This window comes from Penaeus vannamei, chromosome 30 (assembly GCF_042767895.1).
Source record: "Penaeus vannamei isolate JL-2024 chromosome 30, ASM4276789v1, whole genome shotgun sequence".
Taxonomy (NCBI): Eukaryota; Metazoa; Arthropoda; class Malacostraca; order Decapoda; family Penaeidae; genus Penaeus; species Penaeus vannamei.
Genome location: NC_091578.1, coordinates 30,269,376 through 30,294,375, shown reverse-complemented (window position 1 = coordinate 30,294,375; position 25,000 = coordinate 30,269,376). Strand labels below are relative to the sequence as shown.

General features: G+C 34.5%; 2 protein-coding genes across 7 annotated transcripts in view; one reads left to right on the top strand and one right to left on the bottom strand.

The window, feature by feature from the left end:
• The window catches only part of LOC113800943 (galactoside alpha-(1,2)-fucosyltransferase 1), a 22,771-nt gene extending 17,995 nt beyond the window's left edge, over positions 1-4,776 (bottom strand). Inside the window, exons 1-2 of the mRNA XM_070143476.1 lie at positions 4,762-4,776; positions 1,017-1,872 (exon numbers count right to left, since the gene is read on the bottom strand). Coding sequence (XP_069999577.1) covers positions 1,017-1,659 — 643 coding nt within the window. The 5' untranslated portion in view covers positions 1,660-1,872; positions 4,762-4,776. The remainder of the gene's footprint in view (positions 1-1,016; positions 1,873-4,761) is intronic.
• Positions 4,777-8,138: 3,362 nt separating this feature from the next.
• LOC113800944 (sorting nexin-14) overlaps positions 8,139-25,000 on the top strand; it is a 26,511-nt gene continuing 9,649 nt past the window's right edge. For 2 of the 6 annotated variants that reach the window (XM_027351759.2, XM_070143466.1), the window contains exons 1-11: positions 8,139-8,297; positions 10,238-10,306; positions 10,612-10,813; positions 11,045-11,176; positions 11,782-12,029; positions 12,139-12,343; positions 12,686-12,800; positions 13,030-13,185; positions 13,614-13,738; positions 14,306-14,364; positions 18,204-18,221. In XM_027351759.2, the coding sequence (XP_027207560.2) occupies positions 8,191-8,297; positions 10,238-10,306; positions 10,612-10,813; positions 11,045-11,176; positions 11,782-12,029; positions 12,139-12,343; positions 12,686-12,800; positions 13,030-13,185; positions 13,614-13,738; positions 14,306-14,364; positions 18,204-18,221 (1,436 nt within the window). In that variant the 5' untranslated portion in view covers positions 8,139-8,190. Of the gene's footprint in view, positions 8,298-10,237; positions 10,307-10,611; positions 10,814-11,044; positions 11,177-11,781; positions 12,030-12,138; positions 12,344-12,685; positions 12,801-13,029; positions 13,186-13,613; positions 13,739-14,305; positions 14,365-18,203; positions 18,222-22,034; positions 22,105-25,000 lie in introns of all 6 variants that reach the window. The other 4 variants (XM_027351760.2, XM_070143467.1, XM_027351761.2 and 1 more) reach the window with 3 other exon arrangements.

Below are 25,000 nucleotides of genomic sequence, written 5' to 3'. Positions count from 1 at the left end.
TTACATTTGAATTGCATATTAGGAATATGGCCCGGGAAATTTCAACTAAGGCATCATTCGCAAGTACAAGAAAATCTATGAAAAATTACTTGTAGATGCTTCTTTTTTATTCTGCCTCATTTTAAGTTTTGTTCTCCTGTGTGGTTATCTGATGCAGATTCACACTTAAGACTGCTTGGTCGTTCTGATAATAATGATATAATAAAAATAATAATAACAACAACAATAATGATAATAATGGTAACTAATAATAATGACAATAATAACGACAGCAATATTAATGATAATAAGGACAATAATAAAAATGATGATACTGATGAGTGATAATGATAATAACAATGATAACACTAAGAATAATATTAATAATTATAATAGGTGATGCTGAAATATGCAGAGATATGGTTTTAATGGAAATGTGTTTATGGTTTGTTACCAGCATGTCGTTTTATTTTTCTATAGTAAACAAATCTTTTGGATATTTTATGCAATTGTTCAGATTTTTTCTTCCATGATTAAAGCCAATAATGTGTTGTTTAGAATTATAATGAATCAGAAATCCGTTTTTAATTCTTCGTCTAAGGTGATAGTGTTTTGTACATTTCTTCGCTAAGAGACGTATAAAAAAAAAAATGGACCAACGGACCCTCCTTCCAAAAATAAAGTTTAATAACTTTAAAGATTTTTTTTCCTGTTACTGTAGTTGTGTTTCTCTGTACCAGATCGAATAAGAATCCATATATCTGACAGTTCAGTGAAAAGGTGCATTTAACAAGTTATCTTTTGCTAGTTCTCACTGATTAAGTTAGCTGGTGTTTCCATATTATTCCGCGCTTGATAAACCTTGAAATGATTATTCACGAATGATTTAATGTGTCTCATGTTTGCAAGTCATGCAAGCCCTAATATTCAGCGAGTCTTTTACTTTGGCAGATGCTTATTTTACAGATGGAGGTGTTTTAAAGCTTTCCCTAATACGGTATTTTAGGGACAGGATCATCTAAAACAGAAACACGTACCTTCCTGAGGAACGGGATCGATGTGGAAGTTCTTCGGCAGAGGGAGACAGTTAGCCGATTTATTAATCCACTCCGCTACGGATTTCGGCTTCGATGTGGCTGACTTTTGGGCGCTCGTCTGTCGTGTTGTCAGTGTTGTCAGATTCGATTTTCTTTCGGAGGTTTTCTCTACAACTTCTGGGGGCTTGAGGGTTTTCTCTGGTGTCTTTGGGGGTTCCGGTTTCAGTTCTGGAGGCTGTGGTACATTCTTTGTCATCGGAGGAGGAGGTTCTGGAGGCGCAGGAACTTGTGCTTGTGACTCCGATGGTTCCAGGGTCTTCGCCGGTGGTTCAAGGACTTTCCCCTGTGGTTCTGGAGGCTGTTGGACCTGAGCTTTTGCCTCGCCCTGCCCCTGGATTTGTCTAGGTTTCTCGTCCTTTCCGCCGTACGCACCCATGAGGGCCTCCTCCGCGTCAGACAGTGATTTCTTGCCAACCGCCTTCTCGCTATCATCTTTATCTCCCGCCTTGCTGTGTTGGGGGTTCGGGTCTTGTCTCACCTCGAGGACGAAACCGTAGAAGTTGACCACGAACACCAGGGACAACGTTGAGATCAAGAGCAACGTCGTGAACAGGCGGTGGAGGTTGCAGCGATTCCCTACCATTGTCGCGAGGGGGTTGTAAACACGGTGATAGTTATGTGGAAAGGCCGTTTTTTTAACCTTTTTACACCATAATCGTCTATCCCAGTTCAGTTCAAGGGACGTTACACATTTTTTCTACTTAATATTGTGGTCACTGATCTTCAGAAAGATATATTACTGATGGGCGGGTGATTTCACATTTCAAATTTCCTGTATGGGAGTTTGTTATTACAGCTGACAGCATTCAAGAGAGAATTTTTATCAATTTAAATCGCTATACTTTTTTTTTATCACTTTTACTGGTTTTCGTTGTGACTGTTCATGGTGTTCTTATTTTGAATATTTGTATGAATATCAGAATTATCGTTTTGATTGATGTTATCAGTGATTATTATCATTCTTTCGTTCATATTTTGGTTGTGAATGCTACTCTCATTATTACTTCTTTAATATTATTACTTCAAATATGTTTATTACTTCGGTTATGTTTTTGGTAGCGTTGGTTAGTTAGTTTGTACGTTGGTTAGCAGTATAAGTCTTGAAGTTATGAACATATTTTTAGATTCATTAAAATTGCAAGATATGGACAACTTCAACTTTTTGGCGCTTGGATTATTAGTAGTAGTATTATAATCATTTTATTATCATAATTATTATTATAATAATGATTATTAGTAGTATTACTATTATCAATATCATTATTATTACTTTATTATCATCATTATTACTATTATTATAATAATAATTAATTATCAATATCATTATTATTACTTTATTATCATCATTATTACTATTATAATAATAATAATTAATCATTCTTATGTAAATCACCAAGTGCAAATATTCTTATTGTATCAGTGACCCCATTGCCTTGGCGGAGGTATGCGCGCTCCAAGTGCCTCCAGATATTATTGCAATCATCTTCATTATCAACATTATTAACAAAAGAGGCAATATATCAGTAATATTAGTAGTTTCTGTATTAGTTCGTAAAAATATCATCATTATCATTGTTATTATCAATTATCATCATCATCATCATCATCATCATCATCACCTTATTAGCAACATTATTGTCAGTATGATAACAGCAATTACATTGACGTTGATGAGGATGATGATAATGATAAAATTAACAATGATTATGATAATTAGTAATTGTAATAATGGTAATGACAGTGATAATGGATGATAATGATAGTAACTTTAATAATAATAATAACTATAATGATGCTTAAAAAATGATAATGAATGATAATGATAACAATGACGATTATAATAATAATGATGATAACGATAATGAGGATAATAATGATTTCAACCATGATAATGATTATGATAATAAAGATGATTATGATAATAGTAATAATAACAATAATAAATCTAATGATAATAATAATGATTATGATAATGGTGAATATAATGATAATGATGATAATAATGATAATAATAATAAAGATAAGTGATAATGATAATCATTATTATCATAATGACCATGATCATAAAAAATGATAATAAAATGATGTAATGATGATATAGATGATGAGGATGATAAAGATAATACCGATATTAATAATGATCATAATAAGGATAATAATAATGATGATAGCAACAGGAACAACAACAAAAATAATAAGAACAATAATGGTAATAGTAATGGTAACGATGCTATTAATAATTGTTATCACTTACTACTAGTCATTATGTATTCTTATTAATCTCGTCATCATAATCATTAACATTATTGTTCATTAAGTATTTTTTATTAATCTCGTCAATATTGATATCATAATCATTAACATCATTGTCATCGATAACATTATTAAATTACCGATTACAAAGATTTCTCTGAAGAGATTAAAAGGTCTAATGAAAATTAATTTTGTTACTAAAGAAAACGGGAAAATGGCGCGTTGGAATTCTGGTAACACTGCTCAAATTATCTTTCGAATTACGGAGAGAAACTTTTCTTTTCCTTTTTTTCTTAATCGTTTTCTTACAAAAAAAGTTTTACAACACTTTATTATTTCACACTTCTTTAAATTTTACTAGGTTTTACTAATTCACACAATTTTTCTATTTGACTATTTTTTTCTCAATTTTACAAGACTTCACTATTTCACAATCCCTAAACACAGGTACAGTTAATCCACCATTGATCACAAGCCTAGAAAGAAATACTGGAGTCCCATCACTGTTAAGGTGCCGTCACACTAGTACTTTTTCCATCATTTTTTTTTTTTTCTGAAATTTTGTCCATTTTTGAGCGAATTGTCGATTCTCCAGTCAGACGATAATGATCGTTTCCGTTTGAAACCTTTCCGTCAACTTTTTCAGCCAAGCATAGTCAGATCAAGAGCTATATTCGAGAATGTTTGTATTTATGTTAAATAAAATTGTCAAAAAATTGACGGAACAAGTGCTAGTGTGACAGCACCATTAGGAATTTGAGGCTTCGTGAGTGTGGACGAGGTAGTAGATTCGCGACGGTACCCAGTTCCTCTCTCCTCATTTTTTTTCTTCCGTTTCAAGACCTTCGTGGTTGTGAGTCTTTATATCTACCAGTTTTTACTCAGTTTCATTACTTCTTTCAGTCTTCATTTATTTATTTTCCTTCTTTCTTGCTTTATTCATTTTCCTTCCTTCTTTTTATTTATTTATTCATTCAGTACGTATTATGGTCATCTCCACTGACTCTTTTCCTGCGATTTCTTCCATCCGTCGACAGTAAAGTGTGTGGAAAAAATGGAATACAACCCATAAAAACAACTTTGTAAATTAATTGTTGAATGATAAATGAATAAATGAATAATCAAGCAAATGAATAACTGTAAAGATGAATAATTGATTAAAAAAAAAAGGTCTGTTAAACACGTCGTTTCGAGTTAAATTAGACAGCTCTTCATTCGGAAACAACAAAACATTAAATTTTCTTCCTTTATCAAGTTCCCACACAATAAAATCACTTATTTCTCCTTCTCGATTTATGTATTTATTCCACGACCGTCTATGCATCTCAGTAACACCCCCATTGAACAGTGATAACGCCGAAACAACAGTACTGAACGCCATAACAAGGGTTCCGGTATAAATAAAGCGCATTTTCTAACACTATAGTCATACCGGAGTCAGAGGAGGAACTGGACAGACTGACGGACCGAAAAAGCTATACCGAGCATGTGTGTGGACCGAGTGTGGGGGGGGGTGGGGGTCAAGGTGAGGGGATAAGGGGGAGGGGGGTATGTGGGGAAGTGAGGGGAAATGGGGTAAATTGATGAAAAATAAGGATAAAGGGTAAAGAGAATAGGGGCGAGGAGAGGGGAAATATCTGAAGGGGGTTTGGTAGAAGAAGAAGGGGGCTGGAAAGGGAAATGAAGAAAGTTGGAGAGAAACGAAAGAACACTGAGATATATATAAGGATGAGGAGAATGTTGAATGGAGAAATGACAACTGTGGTTGAAAACAAAGAAAGATTTGAAAACAAAAACGAAAACAAAAGAAGAATGAAAAAAAGGAAAACGGGGAAAAGAGAAATTACAAAGAAAGGGGAGGATGCAACGTACACTTAGAAGAGGTGGAGAAGGGGATACCCGTATAGTGGAGAGTGGGAGGGGGGGGGTAGAGGGGGGAGGTATGGTGGGTGTCTCGACCGCAACGATATTTAACCTCATTACCATAAAATATGACAGACAGGTGTTCACAACCTCGTGCGTGGTCTTGTAATGACCAAGAACCACAAGTTTGAATTTTAGCTCATGTCCACCTCAGCTGCCAAGTCGAAAATCAGCATGTAAGGTCCAAAGGCTAAAGAGTAGCACAGAAAAGGCGACCGAAATGGCTGTTTTTCTTCTTCCCGGGCCCACACTTTCACCGAAAACGTCTGTGGATTTCCCGGGCCCACACTTTCACCGAAAACGTCCGTGGACTTCCCGGGCCCACACTTTCACCGAAAACGTCCGTGGACTTCCCGGGCCCACACTTTCACCGAAAACGTCCGTGGACTTCCCGGGCCCACACTTTCACCGAAAACGTCCGTGGACTTCCCGGGCCCACACTTTCACCGAAAACGTCCGTGGACGATGGCGAGAAGATGAGTTGCCAGTTCTCGATTTTAGAAGTTTAATATTCATGTGCAATGATGATAATATACGTAAATGGAATTAAAATGAAAAAGATTAACTACAGGCGGAAAACAGACCTTTATGTTAATCTATTTGTATGGTATAAGTGCGTGGAGATTTCTTTTGCCATGCTCAAATGAGTGGAGTAGAAAAAAAAAAAAAAACATGTTAAAAGTGATGAAATAATATGAAAAATGAAGATGAGAGTCTCATGTCCCCTTTCTCTCTCTCTCTCTCTCTCTCTCTCTCTCTCTCTCTCTCTCTCTCTCTCTCTCTCTCTCTCTCTCTCTCTCTCTCTCTCTCTCTCCCCGCCTCTCTTATTTGCAGTTAGGTATTTTTTCTCGAAAAGGAAAAGCGAGATTTGGGAAAAGGGTATTTTCGCGTGGCTGAAAAAAGTTAAGTACACAACCTGCAAAATTATTCGAATATCTTTCTCTCTCTCTCTCTCTCTCTCTCTCTCTCACTCTTCAACAATTTCTCTCATTGCATATACACGCGTGTGCATCATGCATATACTACATACATGAGTATGAGTGCGCACGTTTTAACATAATTACATGTACATACCATAAGCACTCAGAGGGCGCATACCTCCGCCAAGGCAAAAGGGTAAATAGTGCAATAATGATATTCGTACTTGAAGAATTACACTAAAATCAGCTCTTTCTCAAGGGGTAAGTAGTGCAATAATGATATTCATACTTGAAGAATTACACTAAAATCACCTCTTTCTCAAGTACACTGGAGACGTCCGTAAACATAACCTCCTTGGCAGAGATAATAAAGGTAATGATAATTATGATACCACTATTACCGAGGCAATGGGGGTAATTATGCAAGTCTTTTAAAAATTCCTGCATCCGGGTCATCACTAAATTTTAATGGCGTCTAATGTAGGCCAAGGCACACCTCTGGTAAAATATAGTCATAAAAAATATGTTCATAACTTTTTGAGTTATCCTGCTAACCAACAAACTAACTAACCAGCGCTACCAAACGCATAAAGTCGTTGGTGGAGGTAATATTACGTGTGGATGCATGGTGTGTTCAGTGCGTTGGGATATATACCTGTCAGTCCTCAATTGATTATTAGGTGACGTTACATCTCACCTTTGACAATATAAACTCAAAAATTTCTTTTTGAGAAATGTATTATAATTGGGGAGAGGTGGAGGGGAAAGGAAAAGGGAGAGTAACAAGAGGAAGGGAAGGGAGGAGGGAAAGAGAGAGTAAAAAAGGAAAAAAAATCAAGGGGAAACGAGCGTCCCTAAAAAAATTAAATACTGAAAACGAATGAAAATGATTTTCTTCCAAACTTTTAATCTAAACGGATCATTACCCAGAAAAATGTTATGAATAGATATTTTGCTTTTTTATTAAAATACTCCCCCATCTGGTCCGCTGGTCAGACTCCGTGTCCAACACTTGCTTCTAACAGATGTTCGTTCAACGGAAAATGAATATTAATGTTTTTTAATGTTCATTTTCTTTTTTTCTGTTACCGAACCCTTCTTAATCGATATTACAAACTCCATTACAGAATTATTGTTTTGAATTGGTTGTTTGTGCTAACTGGATAGATTTTGGAAAGAATAAGGAAAGCCTTAGGTGATACATAAATATTCGAAAATATTTATCAATTGCACGCTGTCACAAGTAAAAAATTGTAATTCCCTGATTTAAGTTGCGCACTTTTCCTTCCCTGGGGCACTAAATAGAGAATAAAGGGATACGGGCTCCAATATTTATCTTACTCTTCTGTGTGTGTGTGTGTGTGTGTATGTGTGTGTGTGTGTATGTGTGTGTGTGTGTATGTGTGTGTGTATGTGGGTGTGTATGTGTGTGTGTGTGTGTGTGTGTGTGTGTGTGTGTGTGTGTGTGTGTGTGCATACATATGTGTGTCTGTCTCTATATACATACATATATCCAAGCATTGCATATGCATGTGCATATATATGTTACGGGGAATATGTGAAACCAGGGATTACACATAAGCCCTGAAATCTTCAGGAATTTCATGTAATCTGTGACCATGTAATATTATCTCATAGTTTCCTGCAGATATATTTTACCATTAGAGGTCAATGTATTTGTATGGTATTATACAAACTGATCTATGGATATATCTTTTTCTTTATTTAGATATCACGTAATCACTATATTTGCCAATGGTCAGAGCGATTACGTGAAACCCCTGAGTATTTCAGGGTTTACGTGTAATCCCTACTTTCATGTATTCCCTGTAACATATATACACATATATATGCTTGTTATATATTCTTCGCAAATGAACCCAACACTACCTAATTATGTAATCTTTGCACATGAATCTATCCATTCCAGCCGCTCTCCGTCGCAGTCGTCCGCTCGCTCGGTTTAGTATCCCAACCGCCCTGTGATCGTAAACAAAAGATGGAGTCTCGGCCGCAGGATGGAGGCGGAGAACATTAAGGTTTCTGGCCTCCTAAGGGACCGGAATGTGCTGCTTTTATGCGTTTTCGTGACTTTTCTGAGCATTGTGGTCTCTGCTCTAGTCAGGTGAGGATGGGGAAGGGCCTGGGTGGTGGGCGTGAGGGCGTATGGAGGAAGTGGTGTTTATGTGGAAATCTGTGTCATTGACGTTTGGTTCGTGTGGGTGTGTTTTTGTCTGTTTGTTTTACTTGTGTGATATATCACGCTGAATGCGTGGAGGATTTGGTTTTTGTATTTGAGGTCCCATATTTTTTTATCATATGGTCTTTTGAGGTCTATGGGAAGTGGATCTCAATTTGTTGCTTAGCATCTGATGTAGAAATATTAGTTGTCTCTTGATTAATTAAGTGTATTATGAGTCACAAACTAAGTTAAAAGTATGGTAATGTTAGATAAATATTGATACAAAAACTCCATGTTGATGATACTAGGAATTAGTATTGTAATACATATTATTACATATGGATTACATATGGTACATCCCCTCCAGATGTTGGGTACCAAAACCTTTCGTGTTAAGTGTATTTGCAGGCCAACCAACCTCCGCCACATATATTCTGTTTTTTTTGTAATGACAGTGACTATCATTGGCGATTTGTAAGGTCAGGTCTGTACAGAAATGCGTGATTGAGGTTTGCTAGTCTTTCCCAGTACCAACGAGTGTGGAATTTAGAGGAATCAATTGCTACTACATTATTACTAAGATGACAGGTATAATTGTTTTCTGTAGATAATAAGTAACACAGCTGGACAGTATGCATCACAATCAATTTATCAGTACCAGAGTTGTTGGTATCGGTGATGGAGGCCTTTACTGATTAAATGTCAAAATATGTTAACCTTTTTGTCTATTCTGTCAAATGATAGATAATATATGCAGTGTTATTAAATGAATATGAAAAGCTCAAAATTTACAGAAGTAGTAAATTATTGGTAGATAATGGTATGTAGTAGGCCTAATTCTGTTGTACTGATATCTTTTAAATGATTTTTGATAATCATAGTAATATATTGACACAAGAATATTGTGTAGTATTTATTTCTTTTATAGGCTTCAGTTTCTATGTAGATAGTTAATGATATACCTACCAACAATGGTTTGATAATGGTGTACCTAAGCACACTGATATGAAAAATATTTACCAGCACACAAGGGTATGATAATGGTTTGACTACACACAGTAGTATGATAGTGGTTTAGCTACTATACCTAAGACAGGTATAGTTGCACATTTTTTATATTACTTTCTTTCATTTCTCAGTAACATTTCCAAATCAAATAATGAATGATGTAGAACATAGACATCTTGTTTGAACTTAAACCAAGTAAGTTAGTCGCTCATTGGTAGAAAAGGCACGGAATGTACAAAGTAAATCAGAGTTTTATTTTATAGGCGTACAGTTGCAGTATTTACTATTTTATATTATATAAAGATGAGATCTGTCTCTCATATTTCTTTCTGTATATTTATTATTATTGGCAAGTTTTTGCATTATTAATCCTCACCCGATATCCATGCCAAAATACTGTCAATTATTTGTGTGCCTAAGAAAACATATTTTATCCTTTGTAGTAACAAAATTGTCAAATAAGAGATGAATGTATAAGAGAAAATGTTCAATTTCAGTGGCTTGAACAGAATATTGCAAGAGGATTTATCTAAATATCTGATGTTTTAATTTTTTATGATAATGATGATTATTCAGAGAAAGGATCAAAAGTATTAATGATTATTCTGATGTCAAATGCCTTACTTTTTCAGATACTATTACACTAGATTAGAGGAAGAATTTCATGATGCTCCTATCTATGTGGATAATTGTTATTAAATTTCTTTTTACTTTGTAGTATTTTCTTTCTCTCATGCAAAGTTGAGAAGCCATTAGGTGTTGGAATGGTATATATATCAAATAGTTCATACTTTTTTTTTCCACTCTAACCATAATGTTTTTTTTGGTGTACCTTTTCTTTTTCCCATATAATAAAAAAAGAAAATCTTTCACAGTCTTCTTGTAGGAGCCCTGCTAATCCTGTCCTTCATCAGCGGGTTAATTCTACCTGTCATCATATTCAGGTTTGTCCTGTGATTCTGTTTGGAAGAACTTTCATTGTGGTAAGGAAACAGGGGTGATATTAAGCAATTCTTAGAATAAGTTTCACTTCATATTTGTGTTTTGTATGGATTTATGACATTTTTTCCCATTTATTGTTTTTTTAGAAATACTCTCCAGTTTTTACTCTGTAGGTAACCTTCAGTCAGAAATAAGTCTAATAGTCTTGTAAGATAATTCAGAAGCCTCAGATTTCCAAGTTTTCAACCTATGATTCCTTTTGAGCCTAATCCTTTAAGACTGATCTAATTGCACCCTTGCTTTACAGTGAGGGGAAGCAAGTCCCTAACCTCTTGGCCATTTTTACTGGCCCAGAGAACTCAGGTGCAAAGGGGGAAATTCCGAGGTCATGCTCTGTGTGCGGGGGGGAGCGCTGTCAGAGGCAGCACCCAGTAACTGCCGTGCAGGTCTCGGCTCATGCACATGTCAACTTCGCTGTTCCACAGAGCATAGACGAGGCTTTGGAAGAGGTTTGTTTGACTGGTTGATTCTCAAGTCAGAGTTTCGTGATGATATGATTTTTAAAAATAAAAGTTTCATGTCATTTCAGACCTTAGTGTTTACTTGAAAATATAAGTCATTTTTACATCTGTTATAGAGAGGTAACCATTTTTCATTCAAGTTTTATATTTTTTTAACAAGAAGTAAGCCATTTCAGTAAAAACTAATTTACTTACTAACCAACCTCATTTTCTATGCAGTTGTTGAACCTAACACTGGACCACCATGTGTACAGCTGGTACCGAGAAATTTCTATTCACGACCAGCTCGCTGATGAGATTCGCTACATCATCAGATATGCTGTTGCTTCTTTGGCCAGCAGACTCTCAAAGGTATGTAGAGGGTTTCCTTGTTGTGGCCGTTATATTATGAAATTTGTACTACAGATGCAAATATATAAGATGAGACTGAAATATAACACAAAACAAAATAATTTTCAGGCATATTGTGTAAGCAAACATGTTAGTATGAAATATGATATGTCCTTAATGTTTAAGGCTGGAACGTAAATCTCAAAACCCTTCTAGGCCAATAATCATTACAGCTACACTCTTGAGACTAACTGAGATACATATCTGGGTTTCCCAGAATTATGTTATTAGGAACTGATATTATGTATCCATGAATAAAATTTATTGTGTTTCATAGCTGCAACTAGTAGAATTATGTAATCTTTTTTTTTTTTAATGAATTTCTGTTCTATTGATGATAATTGCAATTTCACAGGTTAATGATCCTCCTTGTCACCTTGTTGACCATTTATGACCATTATGAGGGCCACATTTGGCTTGCCATGAGTTTGACATCCCTGGTTTAAGGATTGGCTTTACAGATAAGAGAAGGTGTTCAATAAATAACAAAAATCTTCGGAATTTTAATTATCAATATAAAGTTATGTATGTGTGTATATATATAGATGTTTCTTTTTCTACATCAGATCGACTTGACAATCATCATCATTGATAAGCTTCTGCCGACCTTAATCAACCACCTGGACAGTTATGTGGAAGGGGGTCGACGTGTGCGAGGGAACACATCTCAGGAGGCAGCTGTCATCCAGTACTTGAAGGCTGGTGGAGGGCTGCACCGAGCAGTTAAATCAAGGGAGGATGAGGCGGCGTACCTCAGGGGGGTCATTGGCACGGTCATCCCCTACTTGCTGCCGACCAAGTACCAGGCTAGCAGGTTTGTATGATCTAAGGAAGTTCGATAGATTTAAAGATTTACAAGATTTATAGAAAGTGTAATTGGCAGATAGTATAGAAACATGGAAAGACTCAATTTTAACCCGCAGCCTGGCCCGAGCCTTCTTGGAGGAACTGTTAGGGCGGGTGCTGCTTCTGCAAGCGATGGACCTCTTGGCCAGCCCAGACACTCTCAACCTCTTGTTCCTGCTGCTGCTGAGTCGGGACTCATCACCCTGGCTGCCTCACAAGCCCGAGCCAGAGGTCCTGCTGCTCAAGAACTTTGCTTCAGTCAATACCCACCCTCGCAACTCCGTAAGTCTCAGAGGAGCCCTTGTGTTGTAGTTTGGACCTGGTAGCATTATTGTCGTTGTCTATAGTTGAGGAATACTGTTTGTTTCATTTGGAAGGTATGCAATATTTTTATATTACTCTTTATGTTCCTGTTATCATTTGTTCTGTGTTATTTTCAATTGTGTAATACCTTAGTGAATATATTTGTTTGTTTTGGTATCCTTGGAAGAAACGACATGCACTGGCATAATTTATTTTGTTTTATTTAGAAGTGTGAAGTGCGTCAATGAATTTATATTTGTTTATTTATTCTTTTTGATGTTAACCGATATACATGAGTCTTTATAACATAACATCTTTCAGGTCTTGAGGAGCAACCTGTCTTCTGTGCTGAAGGATCAAAATCTCCTTTATTTATTCCACTCTTTCCTGAAGGAGGAAGGAGCTATCAATATTCTGCAGTTCTGTCTAGCTGTTGGTATGTGGCTAACTTATCACAGTCTTACAATACTCTTTCCTACAAACCATGATTATACTTATCACCTAACCTCATGTAATTGGACCCTATGTCAATCTGAGTTGACTCATTTAACTGTGCTATTTCATTCCATGTTCTGCCTTTGTGTAAAAATGAATAAAAGTGAACGGACGGGTATTGAAGGTGGGATGCATTTTCTCATTCACTCATTTGTATATCCTGTTTTTAGAGGACTTCAACCGCCACATCCTGGACCCTGACTTGACCCCAGAGCAACTTGAGCAGTTCCATCACGAGGCTTTAGAACTCTACCACACGTACATGGTGTCGTCAGCTGTTGACAGGATCAACTTCCCATCACATATAGTTTCACATATAAGAGAAAGTAAGTTTCTCTCTCTCTCTCTCTCTCTCTCTCTCTCTCTCTCTCTCTCTCTCTCTCTCTCTCTCTCTCTCTCTCTCTCTCTCTCTCTCTCTCTCTCTCTCTCTCTCTCCCTCCCTCCCTCCCTCTCCCTCCCTTCCTCCCTCCCTCCCTCCCTCCCTCCCTCCCTCCCTCCCTCCCTCCCTCCCTCCCTCCTTCCCTCCCTCTCTCCCTCCCTCCCTCCCTCCCTCCCTCCCTCCTTCCCTCCGTCTCTCCCTCCCTCCCTCTCCCCCTCCCTCCCTCTCCCCCTCTCCTCCTCTCTCTCTTTCTATCTTTTCTTTTTTTACAGAAGAACAATATCTTGGTATTTTACTTTTGTATTTTCAGTCTGAGTGATATAATGAGATAAAATCAAATCATCAGCAATTTACATTATAAACCTCCTTTTCCAGTTGTGCATGGGGAAGTGGGGGACATAGTGAAACTACGCACAACTCGACCACTCTTCCAGGCATACGAACATGCTTATAATCTCTTAGAGAGAGAATATCTGCCTCTGTTCATGCACAGTCATGCGGTAAGGAGACTATCCATGTAGTTGTGTAGGTAGCTTAGATGACTTGGATATAGGGAATTATTTAAGTCATATAAATGATTAGATGGATTCCTTATTGGTACTTGGATTTTTTAATTGAAACTTCAGAAGTGAAACACTTATATAGAAGCCTTAGATGATTAGGTCATTAAGAAAAAATATGTATATATTTAAAATAAGGATAACAATGAATCTGCACAGTATTAGATATTAATCAATATTTGCTAGGGAGATGTGGAGTTATTTCTACTTACTTCCAGTGTTTTTACTGTACCATTAATGAGAGCACAGATCCTGTAATTTGTGGTGTTTTGAAAGTTTGATAATCTGCTTGATTTGTAGATATGGTAAGACCTGCCATTTCATTCAAGATTGTGAAAACAGTTATTCCAAATTCATATCATATATGATTACTAAACTTTGGTGTAGTTCTTACTGTTTTATTGTTATTTCTTTAAGCTGACTGTAAAACTAATTACAGGCTCACAATATTATAGCTGTTCCAGTATGGTCCTGCCATAAAGATATTTTTTCCATCTCTTCTTTCAGTATTTTGCTCACCTATGTGGGACAAGAAGCTCCCAAGGTTACCAAAAAAATGCAACCAAGTAAGTAATGTCCGTCTTTTTTTTAGATTGTTGCTGTAATTGAGAATTAGACTAAGTTTGTTTTGCATATTTAGTATTCACTGAACAAAGTAAGATAAAGAAAAAATCTTTAACAAAATGTGATTGGAAAATTTGGTAGGTTTTAGGAAAAGGAAGGAAAAATAATAATTTGGGTAGAAAAAAATGATAATAAGGGATACATCTTTTGACCCACAGATACAAATGCTGGATCTAAACCTTGTATATAGCATTATTACTTTATTCCACGGCTTGTATGGTTATTGTTTAGTACTTGAATAGGTGTTTCAACCCATTTCTATTTGCAACAACTGCTCAGTGATCCGAGTAAATACTAAGATCTTCAAGTGGATGTTTTGTTTACAAGATACTAAATACAATGGATTACTTTCATACCTCTTCCTTGAAGCATCATCCTAGCTTTGATTTTGCGTGGATGTGGTTAAAGAATAATACCTCAAATGTGGGTTATGTGGTGAGTGGTTATTCTGGGAACTGCATGCTCTGGTTGCATCATTTTTTCTGTTATTTTCCAATCAAATGAAAGTAATTTTTTTTTATTTGTTTAAATGCATTCTTAACTTAGAAAAAAATCAAGTGAGAAAAGACAAGAATTTATGTATGTTCTTTTATTTGTTGCAATTGTTTGTTTGATGTAAGCATTTATGAAGATGTGATAAGGCACAAGAATATCAGTAATAACACAGTGGTGACCGTTCCACAGAATTGGTTGTAATATGAGTTTCTCATTTAGAAATACCTTTATTGTGGAGATTTCAATGCAGTGGATTTATTTCATGGTAGATAAGAAATAGATATGGTTTTGAGAGTATTAGTATATATGTGTAAGGAATAGATATTTTAAGAATATTGAGTTTTGAGAGTATTAGGATATTGGTGTATACTCCCTAAAAAAAGTATCTTTACGTTTTATGAATTAACAATATAATACAATGATGAAAGCAGTGGGGAAAAAGTGCTATGAACTTGACCTGTTATTGGTATCCTTGCTCACATTATATTACATATGATGCAGATAATGTAAGTACTGATTAAATTCCATGGCAGTGATGATGACGTCTGACAATACAATTAGATTGAAGAAGAAAAATTAAGGGTTTTGAAATGTATAATACTTTTAATATTTCGCATTGCCCCCACCAGCTTAGCAAACGCTGGCAAATCCATGTGGAATGGATGCCAATATCACCCGTGTTAACTGGCATCTGGGTGCAATGTGCAATTGCTCCCAAGCCATAATTGCTTGGGCATTGATGATCTGAAGATTGCTGGTATGTCTGGGTAGCCCATAGCTACTCAGACATTCTTAATGAAATTGAAATTAAGATCTGGTGATTTGGGGTGGATGTGGCACCTCATAATCTTACGGTGTTGCCACAATCTTTCCGTCATGACACTGCTGGTGTTGATAGGACTGTTATCCTGGATGAGGTAAAATGGCTTCAGCTCAGAGAACACCATGGCCATTACCAACGGTATAAACACCCTGCCTAGGATATCCACATAGGCAGACCTCATAAATCTGCCAGGCCCAACATCCACCCAAACAACCCAGCAGTTTCTAACAGTCCTGAACAAGGTAAAATGGCTCCAGCTCGGGGAACGCCATGGCCCTCACTGATGGTAGAAACACCTCATCCAGGATTTTCACGTATAGGGATATGGTTGGCTTTGGATTATCTAATTGTCTCCATATTTCAATTTATAGTACCTCAGAGTAAAGCACATTTATTGCATTATAGATTGTCTATGAGGCTTCCATTGCAATTAAAACACATTATGAAGCTTCACCTGTTCTGAGCTTTGAAATCAAGAAGTACCAACCACTTTGGATCAACTCCAACCCATTGTTTCAGTTTCATCTGCTCTCAAGTAAAGATGTTTTTTCTAGTGAATGTACCTGTCAGTTGTGTTGAATAATTATATGTATATATTAATTGGCATATATATATATATATATATATATATATATATATATATATATATATATATATATATATATATATGCATATGCATATATACATATGCATATATACATATGCATATATACATATGCATATATACATATGCATATATATATATATATATATATATATATATATATATATATATATATATATATATATATATATATATATATATATATATATATATATATATACTTGCATAATGGAACTAATGGTAGTAATCTGTGACCATTTGATATTTAGTGACTGATATAAGTATGAAATTGTGCAGAAACTCAGCATGCAGAAGCAGACATGTAAAGGCACACTAGTGGAAACAAAAGTGCATGCCAAATATGTATGTGAAGTGAGACTCTGGATTTATTGCCTGAAGAATCTATAGGATGTTTCAGTATTGGGATGTTTTTGGTCTCGATACTAGTATTTTCACTGTTGTTTCTAATAGGTATTATTCTGAGTTTACATAAGAATCTGTTGATTACAAGAAACAAAAAGACATTATTATCTTTATTGATATTATTTTTGTTTTTTATTTTTTATTATTATATCTCTTCTTTTGGGGGGGGGATATTACTTTAGAAATGAGATATATAGAGCAGGTTTTAGCCAGGATTCTCCATTAGTGATTCGAGCATTTTTGTCACAGTACGATTGCTTCAAGAGTTACATGTGTGTGATTTTGTTTTCTCATATAAGGTTTTAGTCAGAAAGAAGAATATTCACTGATTGGCTAATGTAATTCGTAATAAACTAAAGTGGCAGAGTAGTGTAAGTCTATTAGTCATGAATCTCAAATAATATAAATCTGAAGCACAGATGGGGAACCATGGACTAATATCTTGGGCTTTTTGGAAAGCTTAGTGCCATGCAGTTTGAAGAATTACATGGCATGCAATGGCCATAATGTCAGGACGAATTTTACTCTGATCAGATTTAATATTCTGGAATGGACTGAAGACCCCACTCGTAGACTGCACTAACCACTAGCCTGTGTGTTCAAAATAGAAAGCATCAGCCCATGAGATCATCTCTGACAGAATGAGAGGTCTGTGTTTGATTGCTTAATTCATTCTTTAAAGGGTTCCAAGTTGATGGTTAGAGACCTGAAATATAGCACAAGGAATTTGTGATTGTTGCTGTGAAATCTTAAAAAATTTTCTTGGCCTGCAACCATGCAGTTATAAAGAATGCATTCATTCTATGGTTCTCTTTCTTTGTCTTTGCTTTTGTCTTCTTCCTCTTCCTCTTTATCCTCATCATTCTTTCTTTCTCTGCCTCTGTTTCTTTCTCTTTCTGATTCTACTACTTTCATCTATTATTATTATTATTTTTTTTTTTTTTTTATTATTATTATTATTATTATTTTTTTTTTTTTTTTGACTCATGAAGGAGATCCATCATGTGATGTGAAAAGTGGAGGAATCTTTTAAAGGAGTATTTTATAGGAATATAAATTTTTAAAAAGTTTGACCTGGGTTGATGACATGTTATTTTTCTTTTTTATCTATTATTGTAGGTTTTGATTGCATTTGGTCTCTGCTCTGTTCATTGCTTTGTTTTTGGGTATTTTAAAGGCTAGATAAGCAATATGGTATTCATTTGATATTATGTATTTATGTATCTTTAATTACGAGGATTATGATGATATGGTACTCGGTTCTAAGGTAGTCCGATTTTCCCTTGTTTTCATTTCTGTGTCCTGATTTGACATTATTTTGTGATACAGAAAATGTATGTTTTTTTTTTTTACATTTTGATTTGTATTACTAATAAGGATAATTCTTATATTTTGAATGAGTAAAGATATTACAAAATTCTCTCTCCAATTGGCAGCTCTCCAGGGAAAAGCAGGTATTATAATTTTGTTTATTTTTGCATTGATATATTGTTTGTGTGTTAATAAGCTATTTTTATTTTTAGTGAATAAGGAAAGTACAGTGATAGATTGATTTTTTTTTTTATGTAATTTTCACTGTTCTTTATTTGATTTTTTTGTTGATATATTTTGAGATTTTTTTTTTTTTTCAATATATATATATGTATTTATGTAGATTTTATTTTTTCATTTTTTTATTTTGTGCTTGATATGTGGTTTTGTTTGATTTAACTACTGTTGTTTTAAACACAGTGTTCATTTTTGGCACTTTTTAAGAATTCTCTTACAAACCAATACTATGTTATTTTATTTAGATTAGCTGATAGGTTAATGAAAGAAGCTTCTAGAAATAACTAGATAATGTATTAGCATCATAAGAAACATGCAAAAGATGTAATTTGTTAATTTGCAAAGGAATGAGACACAGCATGCATAAAATGTAAGTGACATATATGAGGAATCATAAATAAAACAGTAAGATGAATCTTTGATATAAGAATGAAGGAATAAAAAAATGAAATAAGAAAAAAAACAGGAAAAAAAATAGTAACAGCAGTATGAGAGTCGCAGCATGTGCGTAGGAATGTATTGCACCATGGCATCCTTGGGGTCAACTGTGCCCCGAGTGTTGTGAAAAGCGTATGAAACAATTTTCAGTCGTGTTTGAACAACCAAATATGAGAGGTGGCAGTGATGAATATTGTCTGTTACATCTGACTATGTATGTCACTGCTGCTTGTATATTTGTTTATTTTTATATAATATTGGCAAGTGTTTTTTTTGTTTTCCAGGGCATAAAAATTTAATTTTCGGATGCTTGAGCTGTGACTGTATTTTCATATCGGCAAGAAATGTTGCATTGAGTGTTTGTAATAGGATCTTTTCCACACACACACACAAACAAACAAACAAGCAGACAAATAAACACTTTCTCACTCCACACACACAGACACTCCACAAACACACACACACACGCTCCACAAACACACACACACACACTCCACAAACACACACACACACACTCCACAAACACACACACACGCGCTCCACAAACACACACACACACACTCCATATACACACACACACGCACTCCACAAACACACACACACACTCCACATACACACCCATACCCACCCCCACACTCCACACACACACACACACACACACTCCACATACACACACACACACACACACACACACACACACACACACACACACACACACACACACACACACACACACACACACACACACACACACACACACACACACACACACACACATAGATGGACACTACACTCGCACACCACACACGCACACCACACACGCACACCACACACGCACACCACACACGCACATCACACCACACCACACCACACCACACCACACCACACCACACCACACCACACCACACCACACCACACCACACCACATCACATCACATCACATCACACACCACACCACACCACACCACACCACACCACACCACACCACACACACACACACCACACACACACACACACACACACACACACACACACACACACACACACACACACACACACACACACACACACACACACACACACACACACACACACACACACACACATACACACACACACATACACACACACACACACACATACACACACACACACACACACACACACACACACACACACACACACACACACACACACACACACACACACACACACACACACACACACACACACAGATGAACATCACACACGCACACCACACACGCACACCACACACACACACCACACACACACACACACACACACACACACACACACACACACACACACACACACACACACACACACACACACACACACACACACACACACACACCACACCACACCACACCACACCACACCACACCACACCACACCACACCACACCACACCACACATACACATACACTACACGCAAACACACACACTACATGCAGGCATACACACTACACGCAGGCTCACACATACTACATGCAGACACACACACCACACGTAGACACACACATACTACACACAGACACACACAGACCACACACAGACACACACATACCACATACAGACACACACAGACATACACATACCACACACAGACACATGTACCACACACAGACACACAAGTACGACACACACGTACCACACACAGACACACACGTACCACACACACGTACCACACACAGACACACACGTACCACACACACGTACCACACACAGACACACACGTACCATACACAGACACACACGTACCACACACAGACACACACGTACCATACACAGACACACACGTACCATACACAGACACACACGTACCATACACAGACACACACGTACCACACACAGACACACACGTACCACACACAGACACACAGACACACACATACCACACACTCACACTCACACTCACACTCACACTCACACTCACACTCACACTCACACTCACACTCTCTCTCTCTCTTTCTCTCTCTCTCTCTCTCACTCACTCTCTCACTCTCTCATTCTCACTCTCTCTCTCTCTCTCTCTCTCACCTTCCTCCTCCATACATACCCACACCACCCATCCACACTTGCACTTCCACACCATCAATTACACTTCCATTTAGGTTTAATATGAAAGGTGATATCACTGACTATAGATTTATTTTCTCTTTCTGTTTCATTTCAAGGATTTTGATGGTACCATTAACAGGTTTATTAATTACCAAAGTAAATGTGGGTTTGATTGATAGTTATTGAACTAATGTTGTGAAGACTCTTAGAAGAACATGTCTTATAGCATAATCATTCTTGTGGATAGAACATATTTCTAGAGGCCTGTTGTGTATTATTATCTTTCTAGGGATGTTACATAACACAAGGGACACTATCGCATCTTCCAAACTACTTTCTAAATAGGAATGTTTTACAGTGCAAAGCCTCCCTTCTAATCATCTTATTTACAAAGGAAAGTGGGGAACCTTTTTTCTGATTGGTTAGGTCTGTCTAAAGCAAGGAGTCTTTTTTTTTTTGGCATTGCCTGCATATCTGTTGTTATGGAAAGACTATATACCATTGTATATTATACATTAGATTTACTAAATTACATTTTTTGCTAAAGGGTCAGTGAATAGCTTGCCTTCATTTATAGGAGATGAATTTTAAACTTCTTAGAAATAGGTGAAACATTACATTAAAAAAAGAGATAAGCTATTAGATGAGTTAGTTTTAAAAAGACAGATAAGCAATAAAACGGTGAATTACCATTCCCTAAGTAAAGAAATGGTATTTGCACAGAGGAATTTCTTACCCTGATATATTTTGTTGCTTTGAGAGTAGCACGTGATAATCACATTTATAAAATTTATTATTTGTAATAAATTATTTAAGAATTGTTTAGAAAAAATTAATATGGAAGAAGATTTATAGATGTGTTTATTAAAAACTCATGCAGTGTGTGATTATGCCCTTCACTATGTAGTAGTAAAGATTTGTGGTAAGAAAAAGAAAGTTTAATTGACATTTGCATGTCTTTTCATATGAATGTATCCAAGATTACATAGAGAATAAAGGGAAAGCAAAGTTGTCATGATCTAAGAAGCCACTGAGCTATCCTTAAAATGTTATAGATGAATGATTGCAAAAGAGAAACTAAAAAAAAAAGATTCTGGAAAAGAAAAAGGATAGAAATGTGCTTATTAATGAAAATAGTGAATTCTTGATGTATTTTTATTCTTTTTTTCTTAACCCAAAGACAATAACTTCCCCAACAGACACCGCAGAACAGATTCCAGCTCTTCGGCCACATTCTCTCCATTCAAGAGTCGCATTAGCAAAGCACAGGTGCCTGACCTGAGGATGTTTGAGGAATCGTTGCATTCAGTACTTGCTGTAGAGTCTAGGACTGTCGTTTGTAATGTAAATCTTTCATTATGTATATTCTACTTGGTGTAACATGATTTTCAGTTCAAATCTATTTATATATAGATGAACCTCTTCTGTATTATTTAAAAATAGAATATATATATATATATATATATATATATATATATATATATATATATATATATATATATATATATATATATATATATATATATATATATATATATATATATATATATATATATATATATATATATATATATATATATATATAATTAGCAAAGATTCAGTATCATATTCTCCTGCTGTGTATCTTATAGAACACTCTTGAATCTTGATGGTAATAATATCAGTAGTCATACCAGGTAGAATACACAACACTTAGAATGTTCAACTCAGTAATTAATGCACACTTCTAAGAAATTTTGCTGTGCACTGTTGTCTTTTGGAGATTGTTGTAATTTGTGATGTGCATGTGTGTATGAATTTTATATATGAATATTCAAGAATCAAATGAAGGGCTGATGATTTGGGAGAACTTGCAGCTAAAGTAACGCCACTTAAAGCTTTTGCGAGAAGCCACAGTACACTTTTCGCACACTGGGCATAAATTAACTGCTTGCTGTGCAGGAAGTAACATTCATGTATGGTCTGTGATTGTTTGTTGGAAGTTGCGTTTTTTTCCTTTGTATTCTTGTGTTTTTGTTTATTTTTCTGTAATGATGATGATGATTACAACAATGATAGTGAATATTAGTATCATTATCAATGCTAATGTTATTGATAATACTGTTATCATCTTTGTCATTGTTGTTATTATTGTCAATACTATTATCATGATCATCATTATCTAATGCTTTTATTTTCAGTAGAAGTAATGACATGGTAGCCTATTTTTTCTCACAATGTACAGAAAATATCCAAGAAGCAACACAATGTTACCTTTGTGTTACCTTAATTTTTTTTTTCATATTGGTTTAGTTATTACATGTCATTATCACAGATTTTCCCGCAGTTCATTGTTGTAGACTATGAAAGCACTGATCACGCTAAACGCACCAACTGACGGCTTTAACCTTAGCAAATTCTTCGAACTTGATTGAGAATTAGATTAAGTTTAGAAGTAACTTTGATGAATAATAATTAATCAAAGGCTTGACTGCTAGCTGATGTTTTTTTGGTTGTTGTTTTTTTGGCATTTGTGAGTTGTTGAATGTATTTCAAGACCAGCCTTAGTGTTCTCTTGTTGTTGTTGTTATTGTTATTATCATTATTATTGTTGCTGTTATTATTATTGTTTTTATTACTGTTATTTAATAGTTACTATTGTTAGTATTTCTATGATTTTTATTAATGTTTTATTATCAGTACTATTATGGTTATTATTATTGTTGTTGTTGCTGTTGTTGTTATAATTATTATTGCAATTGTTATTATTAATATTATTGTAATCATTATTGATATTGTTATTATTATTATTTTTTATTATTGTAATTTTTATTGTTATCATTATTATTGTTTTTGTTTTTATTGATTATTGTTATTATTATTGTTATTATTTTTTATGATTATTATTATTAATAGTTTTATTATCATTATTATTATTACTGTTATAATTATTACTATTATTATTATTATCATTATCATTATTATTATTATTATTATTATTATTATTATTATTATTATTATTGTAATTATTATTATTATTATTATTATTATTATTATTATTATTATTATTATTATTATTATTATTATTATCATTATTTTTTTATTATTTTCATGTTGATGTTATTAATGATAATAATAATAATAATAATAATTATTATTATTATTATAATTGTTATAATTATTATAACCATTATGATAATAATAATAATAATAATAATATTATTATTATTATTATTATTATTATTATTATTATTATTATTATTATTATTATTATTATTATTATTATTATTATTATTATTATTATTATTATTATTATTATTATTATTATTATTATTATTATTATTATTATTATTACTGTCATTGTGATTGTCATTATGATTACTTGTTTTATTGTTATTATTATTAATACTGAGACTGTTATTTTCTTATTATTGCTACTAATGCTGCTGTTATTGTGATTATTATTGATAATATGGTTGATATTATTGTTATCATTATTATTATTTTATTATTATTATTATTATTATTATTATTATTATAATTATTATTGTTATTATTATTGTTATTATCATTACTATTATGGTTATTGTTATAATTATAGTTTTAATTGTTCTGGGAATTGTTGTTGTTTGTTGCTATTGTTTTCTTGGGTGTTGTTATTATTTTTTGTGTTTTTATAATGTGGCGATAATGTGTTATATTTTTCACATATATTATTTATATTTTCCTGACATGAGATAGTATGTCTTATTACTTTTGAATACAATCATTCGTCACTCTATTGCCACAACACATGGATAGTGAGTTTGATTAGTAGTGTCTTGTATTGCAGGGCTTAATGTATATAATTATAGGTTATTTTTTATAGGATGTTAAGTTTTTTTTTTTTTTTTTTTTTTTTTTTTTTTTTTTTTTTTTCTTTCTTTTCTTTTCTTTTCTTTTCTTTTCTTTTCTTTTCTTTTCTTTTCTTTTCTTTTCGTTTATTTTTCTTTTTCTTTTGTTTTCTTTCCTTCTTTTCTTTTGTTTTCTTTTGTTTTGTTTTGTTTTCTTTTCTTTTCTTTTTTCTTTCTTTTCTTTTCTTTCCATTCTTTTTTCTTTTCTTTTCTTTTTTTCTTTCTTTCTTTCTTTGTGTCTCTTTTTTTTCTTTATCTTAATAGTTAGCAAGTGTGAGATTTAGATTGACCGA